This window comes from Phalacrocorax aristotelis, chromosome 10 (assembly GCF_949628215.1).
Source record: "Phalacrocorax aristotelis chromosome 10, bGulAri2.1, whole genome shotgun sequence".
Classification (NCBI taxonomy): domain Eukaryota; kingdom Metazoa; phylum Chordata; class Aves; order Suliformes; family Phalacrocoracidae; genus Phalacrocorax; species Phalacrocorax aristotelis.
Window position 1 is genome coordinate 17,036,443 of NC_134285.1, and position 14,809 is coordinate 17,051,251.

At 34.5% G+C, this 14,809-nt stretch overlaps 1 protein-coding gene across 4 annotated transcripts in view; it reads right to left on the reverse strand.

Moving 5' to 3' along the window:
* FUT8 (fucosyltransferase 8) overlaps positions 1 to 14,809 on the reverse strand; it is a 130,184-nt gene that overhangs the window by 10,575 nt on the left and 104,800 nt on the right. For all 4 annotated transcript variants that reach the window (XM_075105351.1, XM_075105349.1, XM_075105352.1 and 1 more), the window contains 2 exons: positions 3,685 to 3,931; positions 2,300 to 2,476 (listed from right to left, as the gene is read on the reverse strand). In XM_075105351.1, coding sequence (XP_074961452.1) covers positions 2,300 to 2,476; positions 3,685 to 3,931 — 424 coding nt within the window. The remainder of the gene's footprint in view (positions 1 to 2,299; positions 2,477 to 3,684; positions 3,932 to 14,809) is intronic.

Genomic DNA, 14,809 nt, shown 5'->3' on the forward strand with positions numbered 1-14,809 from the left:
AACACTTCTTTTAATAGAAACAACATGCCTGTTCATGTAAATGTTGGCTAAATTTTCGTTATTTAAATGTCAATGATGTTTCACAGCCCATCACTCTCATGTAAAGAGAGATCAGGTACTTAGTAATATTATGGCACCCAGTAATGAATGCACCATTAAGCTACTGCGGTACAATGTGACAGCTATTTCTTTCAATGCTTCATAGTTTAATGTGACTAGAACTTTCTTGTCAGAAGTGTACACTGATCAGTAGTTTTATTCGAAGGAAGAGGAAGAAAAGGTTCTTTATTCCCAAAACCTGACCTTTATCTGCCTTCAGATGCTCTAAAATGCTGAAACATCAAATTCCGTCCTGCCTTCTACTCAATTGCAAGCAACAGTAGGGTACAAGCAGCTTAGGGAATTATGTTTCAGTATAAAGTATGACCTGAAAACTTATCAGCAACACATAAAGAAGTTCAATAATTACAGATTCTATGGCTTTTATTAAGAAAATGTACAAAATGCTGTACTAATGAACTGTATCTTAGCATATTTCAATAGAACTGTGATTTGGAATGGACTTTGAACTGCCACAAAAACTGCAATACTTAACAAAAGTCATAATTGTTTTACTGAGCAAGTCATAATTCTACTATTAGTTTTTGTTGCTATTGAAAACTTGGGACGATATGTAAACATAGGTAGTGCATCTCATTATTATTCCCAAAGCTAGAGTATACAGTGCTAAGGATTGAAAGTTGAACACAAATAAAGAAAAAATGCATAACTAAGATTGTCAAGGATTACTGAATTCTGTTATATTACAAACAGCAATTAAAGTTATTTAGGACAATGTGATGAATTAAATTTTATAACCTCAATTTTGTATTACCTGTCTTTTCATTGTTCAGATTTGCACTCTAAGTGTTATATTATCATAATTGTTTCTGCTACTGTTATTGTCTCTACATATACGAAAAAGGAAGGATTTAGATTGCCTTTATCTGGAGTTGTATATGTTCATTTAGTTTTTTCAAAACTCCATAATTTTAAACAGCAGCCCCTTATAGATATGAAAGAAAAACAGAAATAGCACAATTGAAACACAGAGGTTTGCAATGCTGTAGAAAATTCCTCTACTACAAAACATTTTCTGCTTACCTCGTACACGCCAAAGAAAATTTGTAATCCAGTAAGTTGTTATATATTTTTCCAAGCGTGTGTACCAAAAATAAAATAGTTCAAAATTTTGCCATTTTTGAGTAACCATGCCCTTAAAAAGTCTTAATTTCCCTGCTAAAATGAAAAAATACATATTCTTCTGCTCAAGGGAGATGAAACCTTGGAAACAGAAATAGGTGCTATTCAGCAGATAAATAATTAGTACTCAAAAGGAAAACATGCTAACTTGTACTTGGTAACGAATATGTGTAAATTCAATGCATCTGAAATATTTATAAAAGTTTCCCTAGTCATGGCAACAAGCATTTGGGAAATTGCTTACATGCCACAAACACCATAACCCAAGGAACATACAGTTAAATATGGAACATTATTCTTCCATATGCATCTGCTTTCCTTTACTAAACAGGTTTTGCCATCTCAGAGACACTTTGCAAAACAGGTAACTTAACAATGATTTTTTACAGGAAAATACAGGCCACGTTAAGAATAAATGGATGCATACTGCACATTTCCAGGTTTGGACACAGTTGTATCTTCTATGACAAGCTAGGATATCCTATAGCTAAAGTAGGTTATTACACCTATATTCTGGAAAACTGGCAGAGGACAAAAAGCAAAAAAAGTTATAGATCAAGAATCCCACCTGTATTTAAGGACAAACTTTAAAATTATTCAACGTGTAGGGTGAAAGTCTTCTAAGTTGTCAATATAGAAGTCTGTCTGAAAGAGACATCAGAAGCTCTTCAACCAACTTACAAAAATTCTTCTGCCAGCTATACACAGAAAGGCGTTGCTTGGACAGATGAAACTTCTTAATACGTTAACTAGTTTTTACAATATTTCTTTTTAATATGAATGTTCTATAAAAATTTGGTGTATTCATTATTTATATTTTTATTTCCTTTTTACAGCATTGGTTTGTTTGTTCTGGAGGACATACTTGGGGAAAAAGAATAATCCAAAAAAAAAAATATCTGTGAGAAAAAGCAAAATCACTGAAAGCTGAAATGTAATCTGAACTGTATAAATGATAAGAAAAAATATATGATACTAAGATTTGTGCACACAATAGTCAGAAATTGTAAAGCTAACCAGAAGGAATGAACTGTAATATAAACATAATTCATCTTACTTGGATTTTGCCTCTTGCAACAATGAAGGATCATCTGTAGCCAAATACACTCTTTTTTTATCAACATGCATTCTGCGAGCAAGAAGTTCAAACCGCTCTTCAACATGTACCATGTACTCTTCAATGGGATGAAATGCTGCCTCTGTTCCTACTTTGTCTGTCCTTCGAACATGAACACTGGAAAAAGAAACTAGGAATTCAATTTATAAATAAAACACATACTTTAGCAACTGAAATTTTAACTTTAAATTTCATGCCTGTGCTTTTAGAATGCATATTAAATTGAATCCCTACATAAAACATGGAAAGATTAGAACTCATTGATGCCCATCAAGACACACATAGCATGAAGTTAGCTGTCAGTCTGTTCTTGAAAGCAATACAATAATCTTGCAAGGAAGGCAAAAGGTAACTGAAAGAAGAGAATGAGGGAGATTTAATTATAGCATACAAAGCATTCGTTCTGTGTAGAAGGTTATCTGGTGCAGTTACAGCTTGATCAATACAGTTCAAAAGGAAAATATGAATATTTGCATCATCGATATATTGGGACACGAGCTACAATGCACGGTTTGAATGAAGGTAGTTAAAAACGCTTCTTCCCCATCTGCTTGAAACCTAATAAGTCTTCAGATCCACCAGTGGTGAAGTGGCCGACTGACTCAATGGTCAAAACCCAACTAACATTTGGACAGAACTATCGTGTACTCCTACAGAAAGAAAGATTAAGGATTAAAGGAAAATTCTTGCAAATGAAGAAATATTTGCAGACTCTAGTACAGCAGCAGCAAAGTTTTTCATGTTACATGACAGTAAAACATTTCTTCCATAAGCTGCTCTTTATTGCCCATAGGTGCATTCCTTGTCCCCATATCTCCCCGTACAGACCTTTCCATTTCACAGTTACTGCTAAGAAACAACAATAGTGAAAACATCAGCAGGAAAGGGAAAGGCACATACCATGTTCAGGTGCAGCCAACAACAAAATTAGTTGTGGATTGTGGCATGTAAAAGGTAGGCTTAGCCTTTTTTCCTCAAATGTAAAGGCTATAGGCACTTGAAAAGAAGACACAGACAGAAAAGTGTCTGGAATAAAAGCTGTAAGGCAATTACATGAATGAAATTCTGTATTACATTTCTAGATATGGAAGGACATATAAAAAAGCCTCCTATTGAGCTGCCTTTTATGTATCTGTCCAACTACAGGCAGGCAAGCATACTGAAGAAGTACTTGTAATCAACTTGTATTATGCAGAAAGCACCCTCTCTCCCCACAAAATGCTTGAGGCTCTTGGATAACCATCATAAAACAATTTGTCCTGAACAGAAATCACTATAAACACATATTAAAGTACAGACAGTTAAAAATAAAACTAAATACCCACCCGATCACTGGATGCTTGAAACCAAGTTTTCTTGTGGCTTCCTCTATTTCTTTTTCTAACCAAGGCTGTGGACGAATCAAGTATTTCACAAACTGCGAGACCCACCACACTGCAGGATCACCATGTACACAAATGAGCCTGTCAGCCAGGTCTTCCGGGATAGCCAAAGGCAAATAAGGTGGCCGTGGGTGTAAGCTGTCAACAATGGGAAGTTCCACCACCTGAACATCCTTATCATTAGCCTCACCTGTTTTAAAATACATACTAGGATGAGTCAAGTAATTTACTTAATTAGTAAGCTTTACCATCAGCAAGTAACATCCCACACATATCAGGTAAACGGTGTCTTCAACTTCAAAAAGACTACCTAACCCTTGCTCTACTTTTTCAAAACAGCATTAAAAAAAATTAATAAAAATCATAATTTTAGACTAAATTTATGTATGGATTGTATCTAACAATCCACCCTAGTAGAACAAAGCTGAAGGTCCTTGAATTTTTAGCAGCTGGTAGTTAATAAAGATATAAAAAGTGTTCCTGTTTATATATTCATACCTTTTTATATAAAACTATACCATTACCATGTGGTAAAGCTTACTTGGAGGCTTGTTATCTAAAATGCTTAAAATTGAGCTACTTGTTTAAAAAATAAACAAAGAAATTTATAAAAAAATACCTATATAGTCCTGCTGCTCTTTTGAATACATTTTATTGCAGTTAATCTCACCATTTCAGACATCATTAGAACCACTGAATTAGCTACTCTACTGACAGAGGGGAGAAAGGACAGAGAGAGACAACTCCTGTCTTGAATTTAAACTATGAAGGTAAGAAGCAAATTAAATAGATCAAGGAAAACACCCAAGCACTATGCAAACGTGTGATTTACATACAAGTAAGCATTTGTTATCTTTTAAATACTAACTAAAGTGGAATATACAGATGTTTTAGATTGAACTTTCATTTAAGGCTCAATAGCCACTAAACATTTTTAAGAGTTTTTATGAAGTGCCTACGTAACTGATAATTCAAAGCTATTTTTTTCATCCACTGAAATAAATTATAATACACGACAACATAATACATATCGTTACATTTTTGAAACATTGAACATTTCAGGTAACATTTCTAGTGTGCTCATTTCCTCCAGAATAGTATTTTAATTGTCCAGTGTTTACTGGCAAAGATGGTTAATTCTCTGTTTAGTGCTCACCAGACAGGAAAGAAAATTGTTTTAAATATAAGCAAATCAAACTCATATAACTGTTGATGACCAAGTAAACCTAATGGCTGAAAAAATCAATTCAGTAGAAGGTTAACAAGACTTATTCTAAGAACAGTTAAAAACCCCTAAGGTTAGAACACTTTTGCATGCACTAAAAATAATGTCAGCAGATTTGTGACCAAGTCCTAGAAATATGACAATTACATGATTAAGTCATACATTGCCAGAATGCCCCGTTAACACCACCGAGCCTACTGAAACCACTCAAAATTCAGCAGTAACCCTCCGAGATATGGTTATTTAAATAAGGAATGTTTGTTATGATCAGGTATATTTCCAATTCATTTTTAAAAGATTTGTAAAATCTGTCTTTATAGATGTAACTATATGTTATATTTCATCACTGCACTGTATTCCACCTCTATAAAGGGATCTTCTAGAAGAACTTCCTGTAGAATATGTACTGCAGGTATTAATGATACTTCTTAATTCAAGAAGCCAATTCATATTTTTGACATCTATTTTAGCACACTTACAGAAAAAAATGACTAAAAGTTCATAAGTTTAGTAAAAATACTGATCATTTAAGTTTTCTTGTAATAAGATGGATAATATTTTATCAGTATTGTCTTCAGAAAGCTGCAATAACGAAAAACAGCCTGAAGCCAGAGAAGTGCTTTGTCTGGTGCAGATGTGAAGTACTAGAAGTCTAGACAAGAAACATTCAGCCTGGGAATGGTATGAAGGAATGCTTGGGGTTCCATCCTTTTTACCCTTTCCCCCTCAATTGAGAGTGGGGGAAGGAACAGGGTGGCAAAAGAAGCAATAGCAATCTTAGCCAAGAGAAGTAAGGAAAGACTCCAGTTAGAGTTAGAGAAAGAAATTCACTGCAATCCTTTTGAGGAGAAAAAGCAGAGATGCTGAGGCACACACAAAAAGGCAAATTTTTAAGTATGGTAGCACTGACAAATTTTTAAACTTCATCCTATCATTGAAAAAATACATTGTTATGTAAAGGCAGCCATTTGGAAAGTCTTGCTATTGATAAAGCTGATTGAGCGATCCAACCCACTATTTGGCATTCTGACCCCGAAAAGCACCCAATACATTGTTCCATACTGTTCAAAGGATAATAGTGTGCTTCTAGAAAGTTCCACAGGCTGGCTTAATGTTTTGAAAAAAAAAACCAAGACTGGCTGGCAGTAACTAGGAAAGCTCTCAGCATATTTCAAACTAGATTAAAAATACCAAATCACAAAAATACCAAAGAGGATTGTGAAAAAAAGTCCCAAACAAAAAAACCCAACCAACCAAAAAAAAAACCACCCCACCTACCCAAACCAGAATTCAGCTTTCAACTGTATGTGACATAGTGTTCAAACAGCAATGAAGTTGCAAAAGACTTGCTGCGATCAAAGTCAGAAGCAAACAAAATGTAGTTCATTAAGGTAAAACAAACAATTTGGTTGTGCAAAATGAAATACTAGGTCAAGCATTAATGAATGCACTTTGAGATACAGAAAACTGCTTTTTGAGAAGGAATTGAAAATATCATATGGTTATTTCACAGAGGAGACTAAGAGTTCCTTACTTTGTAGAACCCTGCAATATGAGACCCAACAAGGGAACTATCACCGAAAGTATGAGTAACAAATGGGATGTATTTCATTTTATGACAAATACAGATCAAAGAATGTGTTGTTATTATAATTAGAAATTTTGAAATGGTTACAGAAGCCCCTCATGTTTCAGGACTTTTGCCGGTTACTAACTGTTGACAAAATAATTCTGACACACACAGTATTTTGTTGAGACAATTCACGTAACTGTTTTGGGGAAAAAAAAATCAAACTATCAATGTGGTCATCGCTATCTTCAATGTTCTATTTTGTTAACTGTTTACATAAAATTAGAAGTGGGCAAGTCTACATAATCTAAACATACAAGCTTCTGATAAAGCACTGCCATTTGACATCACTGATGAGAACATCTGTGTAATCAAACATGCAGATATATGAACAATTCTTGGAAACTTTGACAACTTTCTCGTTTTTATTACCTTTATTATCATTCTAACAATGAAGAAAAATCTTCCTGTTAGTCTTCACTTACTTTAAGAAGTATGAGATTGCAGAAGCAGTAAAAGGAAAACTTACAGCAACTGTTTGCTTTTGTCCTGGACAAAACCAGTGAAGAGTAACTCTTAGCAACCTGAAGGAGTAAACAACTCCCTGCAACAGCCACATAGGCAAGTGACAGCTTGCTTATCCTACTGATCAATCCCCCCCCAATGTTCACTGAAAGATTTCTAATAGGCAATGGTCTTGCCCCATTTTCAACAGGCAGAGTTTAAAAAACTTTCACGGACATTTTGGATAGCAGGATATTGTTTTAATTTAGTCAGAAATAAGCTGCAATCAAAATCACTGATACAGTAGATAACCAAAACTCAGATTGATAGGCAAGCATGTGCATTACAAAAACATTAAGTCACATTCTTGATTGATATGAGTTGGAGCTCTTCAGCTGAAGATAGTGAAGCTGGGTTAAAAATAAGACTGATTTTTTCAACCACACATTTCTTCAGTTTTTAGCTATGTATTCTCTAAATTTTAAAATACCAGAGTTCTTCCACTTCCAAGCATATTTTATTAAATAATAGATAAGCTATAAAAGGTAATAATCCATATTAATGTTCCTGTATCTCTCATGTTGATAGTTCAAGTCAAAGTATTATGTCAAACAGGTCCAACTCCCTGCTCAGTGCAGGTCCAACTTTGACATTTGATCACAGAATCGTAGAATTACTTAGGTGGGAATATACCTCCAGAGTTGCTACAGGTCATTTACATTTCAGCAATACTTTAAGCTACTTCTTCCCATGTGATTTATTTTGCTTTTACAGTTGCCAAAATTTGCCTCTATAATTCTATTAATAGCTTGTGTAAATTTCATGTGATTCCAGGTGATATTTCTCAATTTGGATTAACCTAATAATTAAACTAAACTAAATAATAAACCTGCCTGGACACAGTCCTGTGCCCCCTGCTCTAGGTGAACCTGCTCAAGCAGGGGGGTTGGACAAGGTGATCTCCAGAGGTCCCTTCCAACTCCTACCAGTCTGTGATTCTGTGATTTGTCCTCCAAAGTTCTGCAACTTAATCAGTTTTAATTCACTGAGTAATTAAAAGATCAAGTGTTTTTGAAATAGTCATAAAGTACTGCACTATTGGTAAACAACATAATCTGAAGGAAAATCACGGACTTGTAAAGAAACTGATTTTTATTTAGATGACCCATGCCAGTCGCACCACCTAGTTCCCATTTATCACCATTTTTTAAAATATGTTCATCACTAACAGGTCAGTAATACAGTTTTAATTTCCAGGAGTTCCACTGATTACTTTTTAAATACTGAAATGAGCTCTGTGTGTTATAAAAAGCATTACTTTGTTTCCCTGCAATACCCCAATGTGCCTTAATTGCTTACTTTACAGCTCACAGGAGTTATTTAATTTTTCGAGGTTTGGCATAATCTTACTCTCTACTTTTCAAATTTGATCTTTGTCCTCCTAATTCAAAGGCCATTTAGAGACTTTTGCTATTTGTAGCTTTCATATAAACTTATTGGAAGTGTGAAAAATGTTGGTTTGGCTCAAAACAACCTTTGGAATTATGTTATTTTACTTTACCTTACCTTACCTCCTGCCCTCTGCACATTGCCTTAGACCTGCATGTGGATGTGCATTTTTGTTGGGTGTTCATTACTTTTCAGCGCAAAATGTCAACCTCGTTTCAAATAACAATACTATTAGTTAGCGTTAACTGAAAAACCTGTTTGAGCATTTCATTAATTCTCCTATTGTTTCAAAATTCATCCTGTTGTGTAAATGAGAACTTCAATTTCTTTTGTGTATAACAATAAACTCCAATAAACTGAATAAATTAAAATAAAAATTGAATAGCTTAATTGCTTTTGTGTTTTTATGATATTGACTTATTTAAGCTTGTATCAGTTTGCATAGACTAATCACAGCTCTACTTAACTAAGCTCTACAACCCGAAAATCTTACTGCCAATTTGTTTTTTTTTCTCTAAGATTTTGTTTTGTATTAAAAATAAACAAAGCTTTTGAACTTTGTTTCTGATTACTTTCTCACTAGTGTTCCACTTAATTTTTTAAATGATCCTTTATCTAATCAAGCCTTTCAAGGCAGGCAGGTATGGAATAAATCTGGCGCAATTCAGTTTTAAAGAAACTGAAAATACAGTTTATACTTTTTTTTTTTCAGGTTTTATATGCCATATGGGTAGTGTTGTCCCATTTGTCACCTCAGAGGCTGATAGCTTCAGGAGGGAACAAACCAACGTGTTTTCAAACATGCCAACATATCTTCCATTACTTTTCTCAACCGAGCACTCCCAAGGCTTTTTTTCTGCAACCTTTCCTCTCCTCTCTTGCACAACCCTTGCAACTCCCCTCACATACTCCCAGTGTCTCTTACCACTCTGTACTGTTTCCCTGTTGGAAAGTGACATCTGTGATCAGTCAGCCACCACTGCTCACTTGCTGGTAGGTCTGAACATTAACTTCAGTGGCTGTACACACACACAGAGGCTCTCTGTTTTGAGGACTTTTGAGTTAACAAGACCTATTTCTTTCAGTCAAATTTGGCCAAAATTCATCCAATACTCAGAACTGGGACTAAGTTAGGATAAACAAAGGAGTAGATACAAAGGTACAGCTTGATGACAAAACCTTTGTTCTCACAAGAAACTTGGCTAAAATAACTTTCTGCCAAAGATACTATTTTATCAGCTCCCCTCAAAAAAAAGAAAACTTTGATGGCAGTCTTATTTCTGCACCAGCAAAAACCCTAACTTCCAGAGCCTGTGAACTACCAACATGTCTTTGTAACCCAAGTTCCGCTGACTTCAAAGAGTGTGTATTTTCCCATGTCATTCTGGTTCTTTGAAAATCCTACCCATAGTCAAAACCACAACACAAAGCGTGTTCTTAACTGTCCTAATAAGTAATGAGATTTCAATTAAAGTTCTCCCTCTTGGACCTAAATGAAAGCATGAACTGAATGTATCAATTTCTGCATCTGAAATAGCTACATCTCCTAACAAAACTAAAGCAGTACCATCTACTGATGCCGTTAGGGCCTCCATTCCTTTTTTAGTAAGCTCAGGTGAGCTTCATTATATAAAGACCTTTATTTCTGTTTCATTCTGTTGAAAACTCCTAATCATTTATTAGAAGTTTTTATGGCCATTGTCATGTCACTTTGAGAGAACATTAAAAAGTAGAGAAATTTCCCTTCCTCAACTGTTCAGATACCCAGCATGCCAGCTGGAAAGTTTACAGATGAAGTGTACGGTTGCACAAATTACCTTCATGTAACAGTCAGTGAAGGCATTTTCAGTGGACTGCCAAACTAAGTAGAAATCAAGAAGCTTACTAGTAATTTATTTTTCCTTTTATCTTTAGATATTCAAACTGCTTCTGAACAATGTCCCATTTCATCTAAACAGCCTACATCAAAGTGGTACCTGCTTAAGAAAAGCTCCAGCTACCTGGCGACCAGAAAACATTTAAAAAAATGTCTTTGCAAAGACAAATACACTTTTATAAATGCAAAGGGTTTCTGCCATGTTATCCAGGTTTAGTAATTCATGCAAACAGCAGTCACAGTTGATGATTTAAAAGTAAGATCTTACATAAAAGATAGCTGAAATAACTTAGGAAAACATATAGAGAATATCTTTGCAGCAATATTGACGAAAACTAATTTTGGATTTGAATTGAAACAATTCCACTGGATCTTATTCTCTATTTCAGTCTAATGTTAATTACCGTATACCTGAAAATACTTCCAAATACTTGATTTGAATATTAGGTTTTCTTTTCTGGAACAGAAGATAAACAACTTTTATAATAATCCTTTAACAGCTGCATGGACTTGTCTGGAGGGACTGATCTCTGGCATGCATATGCTAATTGGCTGATGCATATGGCCTGTAATAAGCATGTATAAGCATGCAAAACCCAAGACAATATTTTAGGAGACCTAAAAGTTTTCAAAAGGTCATGAGAATGGAGCTTAATATTCAGAGTCGTCTGTCCAGGCACCTAGTGGAGAAGGGCTCCCTAATTAGACAAGACATCTACTGTCTTTTTGAACTAGTGGTTTATAACTTGAGCTCCCAGTCTTGTCTTCTTCCAGTTTGAACACTTGGAAGACTCTGTTTTCAATGAATTAGTAAAAATACCTTCATATGTAAGTCCAGATGGAACACAACCCTCAAGGTGAATGTAGACAAAAAGACATTTTAGTTAGCCATAAATAAAAGAGCAGAGGATAAAACTGCTGTGCTGTTGGAAATTCATAGCAGGGGAGCACACTTCACCTTAACAGTGTATCTGAAAGAAACGGAGAGAAACAGGGACACATTCTAGTTCGTACGGTCTACTAACAAAAGGGGGGAAACCAAGAGTATAACCCTACAATAATGGAGAAGGAAATTTTTCTGGTCTTCGCTCATAGCATGTATGCCATTTTCAAGTGGTGTGTCATCAGAAGACAGAGTTCTGTATTTTCCAAAGAAAAGAAGGGGAAAATGTAATGGAAGAATCAATAAAAAACCAATATAACTCACATATAAATAGCAAAGTTTTCTCCAAAACTACTACTGTAATAAAGTATTATTAATTTACACACTAATAGAAACTTAAAACCATTACTGTTTCTTACAGGAGCTAAGGGCATTTGCAAACAAAATACCCATGTTTTTGAGATTTGTCCCAGGATTTGTGTAATAGCAGATAAGGGAAAATAGGTTCTAATGATTTATCTACAATTTTTCTAAAAAGTTAATGTAAATAATAACAACAATTTTAAAATTGCATTCTTCAACGAAATACAATTTCCAAAAGCACACCTGACTTCCTGAACAGTTACACTGTAGACCCATAGCTAAAAACAAAATCTTTCAACCACTGTTTCTATCCACAAATAATTAGCTAACTACAACTGGTAATATTCATTACATATCAAGCTTACTCTAACAAATGGGTGCTACATAACATTAAAGTTCTGTTTATCCTGTTAATTCAGCAATATTCTTCCAGACACAGTGCCATCATGGAGTAAAATATGTTTCAGTTCTAATCTTGTTTTCTCCTTTATCCTCCTAGTGTTTCCTCCCATAAGTAGATGAAAACAGGGATGGGGTTTTAAGGACAGAGTGATCCTAATTGCAATGCTGACCATAAAGTTTGCTGGAAAATTATCCTCAGTCTTAGAAGATTTCCTAAATGGACAAAATATGAACCAGAGGAGGCCACAAAGTGAATTTTAACATAAAACATAATGGGGGACAAAGGCTAATGAGTGCAGCGATGTAGATGACAGCCTAAAAACAGTACAAAGTGGTGAAGTGCTGTAACTGTAGTACAGGCTGCAACAACTGAAGAGAGTACCAATAATAATACAAAACACTACATTTTTATGTTTTCTTTTTTACAGGACATATTGTATTCCTGAAATTCTACTCTGTTCATATCTAAAAAACTGACATGGGCAAGACTTGACAGGTACAACGTAATCTTCCCTGCAGAGGTAAGAAATTCACATCCCAGAAGCATCTTGCTATATGTATTTCTGGTTTTAGAGTCTAGTCCATTTTTTAAATGGCATGATGTTTTTAACAGATGGAAACATATATAAAGCTGACACAGCAAATAATAACATATAAAGGACAAGTTGAGAAACACCCAGGTCATTATGAATTTTTAAGGAGATAATTAATACCTGTGTGTTGATACAGCATTTAAGTAAATGTTGTGACATCATCCAGGCATTTTCTGTCCATGACACTTCTACTCCTTTTGACTGTAGCCCCTCCAAACCAGAAGTCCTTCTGAAGATTTCTTTTTGATTCTCAGGTCTCTGAACAGAACAATGCTGTTCTTTTTCAAAACTTGCTTCTGTGTTTTACTACTTCATCCTACTTCCCACCAGTATAGAAATTATTTTCAAAAGTATCTTCTAACTAAACCACAAGATGGGATTGTAACTACAAATAACTTTGCTGTATACTGTATTTAAAAATTACACCAAGAGTTAAATGCCTTCATGTAGATTTCACTAAGTATAAAATTACCCACTATACCAATATCTTCTGCTGCGTCTATCTTATTGGTCCTAATTCTGATTGGAAGACTTTACAGTCTATAATACTATCTCCCTGGTAAACACCTGTTGCAACAAGGCTTTTAGGAGCTTCTGTAACAGAAACAATAATTATAGACACCATTTTCCAATTTTCAAACAATGACCTATATTATATAAATGCAGCTATGACAACAACTAAAATATTCTCAAGATGACCTTTAAGTACTTTTTTTCTAGTTTTGGACAGCCACATTTTGATAACAAGCAAAAAGCTATGGCAAGTATTTAAAAATACTTAAAATAAACAATGTACTTTTGGACTACAATTTAACTTATTTTAGGGCTAAAGAAAGGCTGGACTCTTCTCCAATGGGCACATGATCTGTTTAACTAAAACCTTTTTAATTAAGGACAAAGTGAAAAAAAACAGGAATATATTTACATTTTCTTTTTGTTTCACATTGATGTTGTAACTGAGTTCAATTGTGTTACCAGGTATCTTCCAAATAGAACTTTCTTTATACTATTCTGAAGATCTTTTTTTCACATATATGAGAAGAACTTACCTTTCCAGAAACTGTTTTCTATGTGAATAAAAATTACTGAGAAACAAGTCATAGCAGGAAAAAGCTAGTCTTCTCTACAAAACAGGATTACAACTGGTCTTTTAAATTACTTTTAAAGCTACAGGAGTTTCTCAGAGATCCAGAAAGCATCAGCTTATGTTTTATAAAGGATGTCCATTTCATGAAAAGCAATACTAAATCATGATTTGCAAGGATTAAAAACATTGCATACATAATTCTTAACTTGAGAAGTGGTGAAACTGGAAAAGACATACAGTACTTTTACCTGGTCTGCTGGTGATAACATTAGCATACGCATATGTCAATTAAAAAAAAAAAAGGCAATTCCTTTTATTTGTATTTCATAACATATAACTCCTACTAGGAAAGAATGTAATTGCTTTTCAAATATACTGAAATCTTTGCCTCATTATGCCTTGTGTGATTTTGAATTCACCTCTATCAATTTCATTTTTATTTCTGAATATTATACACTCAGAATATTTTTGACTCAGGCTTCTAATCAGAAGAAGGTTTAAAAATGTTCCAAAGCACTTTAAAGTTGAAGTGAATTTTCAACCATTAGAAAAGATCTTTTTCCAGAATTTATAACCATCTTTAACTTGACAGGAGATTTGCAATGACCTCAAAGACATGCACAGCAAAGTAGGCTCAATAACACAAAACAATCTCTCTCCCCTTCCATGTCATCTCTCTATGTAAAGTGTTTTCCTTCACTGTATGATAAGCTGGTTAAATGAATTTGATTTCCATTTGTCTCTAAGACTTTGCTTCTTTTATTCCACTAACAGCTCCATTCATAAAGTTAAGCACTGATCTGGTATTTGAAAGTGAAAAAGGATTCCATGTGCTCAAAGACAACATCTAACTCTTTAGTTAAGCCTGGTGGTTCTTTTCATGGATGGACTCCCCTTGTGCAAAAAAGTAAAATACACATTTTAAAAAATGTGTCAACTTATTTTTCCGTTTTGTTTTTCTGCTGTTCCAATCTCTTGAGCAACAGCAGGTAAAGGACTGTTTAAAACAAATTACTCTGTGCTCATCCAAGGCACAGCTACTGAGTTGCTGATGGCTCTATTCAGACTTCCTCATCCTAGCATGTTTACTGTATACAGGCCGCAGTTTCAGTGGGG